The sequence below is a fragment of the Penaeus monodon genome, chromosome 32, assembly GCF_015228065.2.
Source record: "Penaeus monodon isolate SGIC_2016 chromosome 32, NSTDA_Pmon_1, whole genome shotgun sequence".
Lineage (NCBI taxonomy): Eukaryota > Metazoa > Arthropoda > Malacostraca > Decapoda > Penaeidae > Penaeus > Penaeus monodon.
This window is the reverse complement of record NC_051417.1, coordinates 5739402-5739775: the sequence shown is the minus strand read 5'-3', so window position 1 is coordinate 5739775 and position 374 is coordinate 5739402. Positions and strand designations below refer to the sequence as shown.

The window sequence follows — 374 nt, the reverse complement described above, 5'->3', positions numbered from 1 at the left end:
ACTCCCGTAAAAAAAAGCATGCACATACACCCAAAAACGCACACGACTCGTACTTACTTTTGATGGGTCGACCATTCGTTGCTGCCTCGCCTTGAAAGAGGAAAAGCATGCATAAGAATCGATTATGTTCCCTATTAAAGGCGTGATTTATGCATGGTGTATTTTTTTTCTCTCTCTGTCGCCTTTCTCTCCTCTTCCTCCTCTTTAATGAATGAATGCAATCAGTGACAGTCATCTCGGTGGTGCGTCAAACATGTGGCAAGAAAAATAAAAACAATATGTGGTGATTTTGACATTTAACGTGAATTTAATAACGGAAACCAAGCTGAACATGCTACACAAACACGAAACGGGAAAAAAGTGAGGTACACCGA

General features: G+C 40.6%; 1 protein-coding gene across 1 annotated transcript in view; it reads right to left on the bottom strand.

The window, feature by feature from the left end:
* LOC119593385 (serine/threonine-protein phosphatase 2B catalytic subunit alpha isoform-like) overlaps positions 1-374 on the bottom strand; it is a gene marked incomplete in the record, with an annotated part of 201939 nt that overhangs the window by 140180 nt on the left and 61385 nt on the right. Inside the window, 1 exon segment of the mRNA XM_037942314.1 lies at positions 58-90. Coding sequence (XP_037798242.1) covers positions 58-90 — 33 coding nt within the window.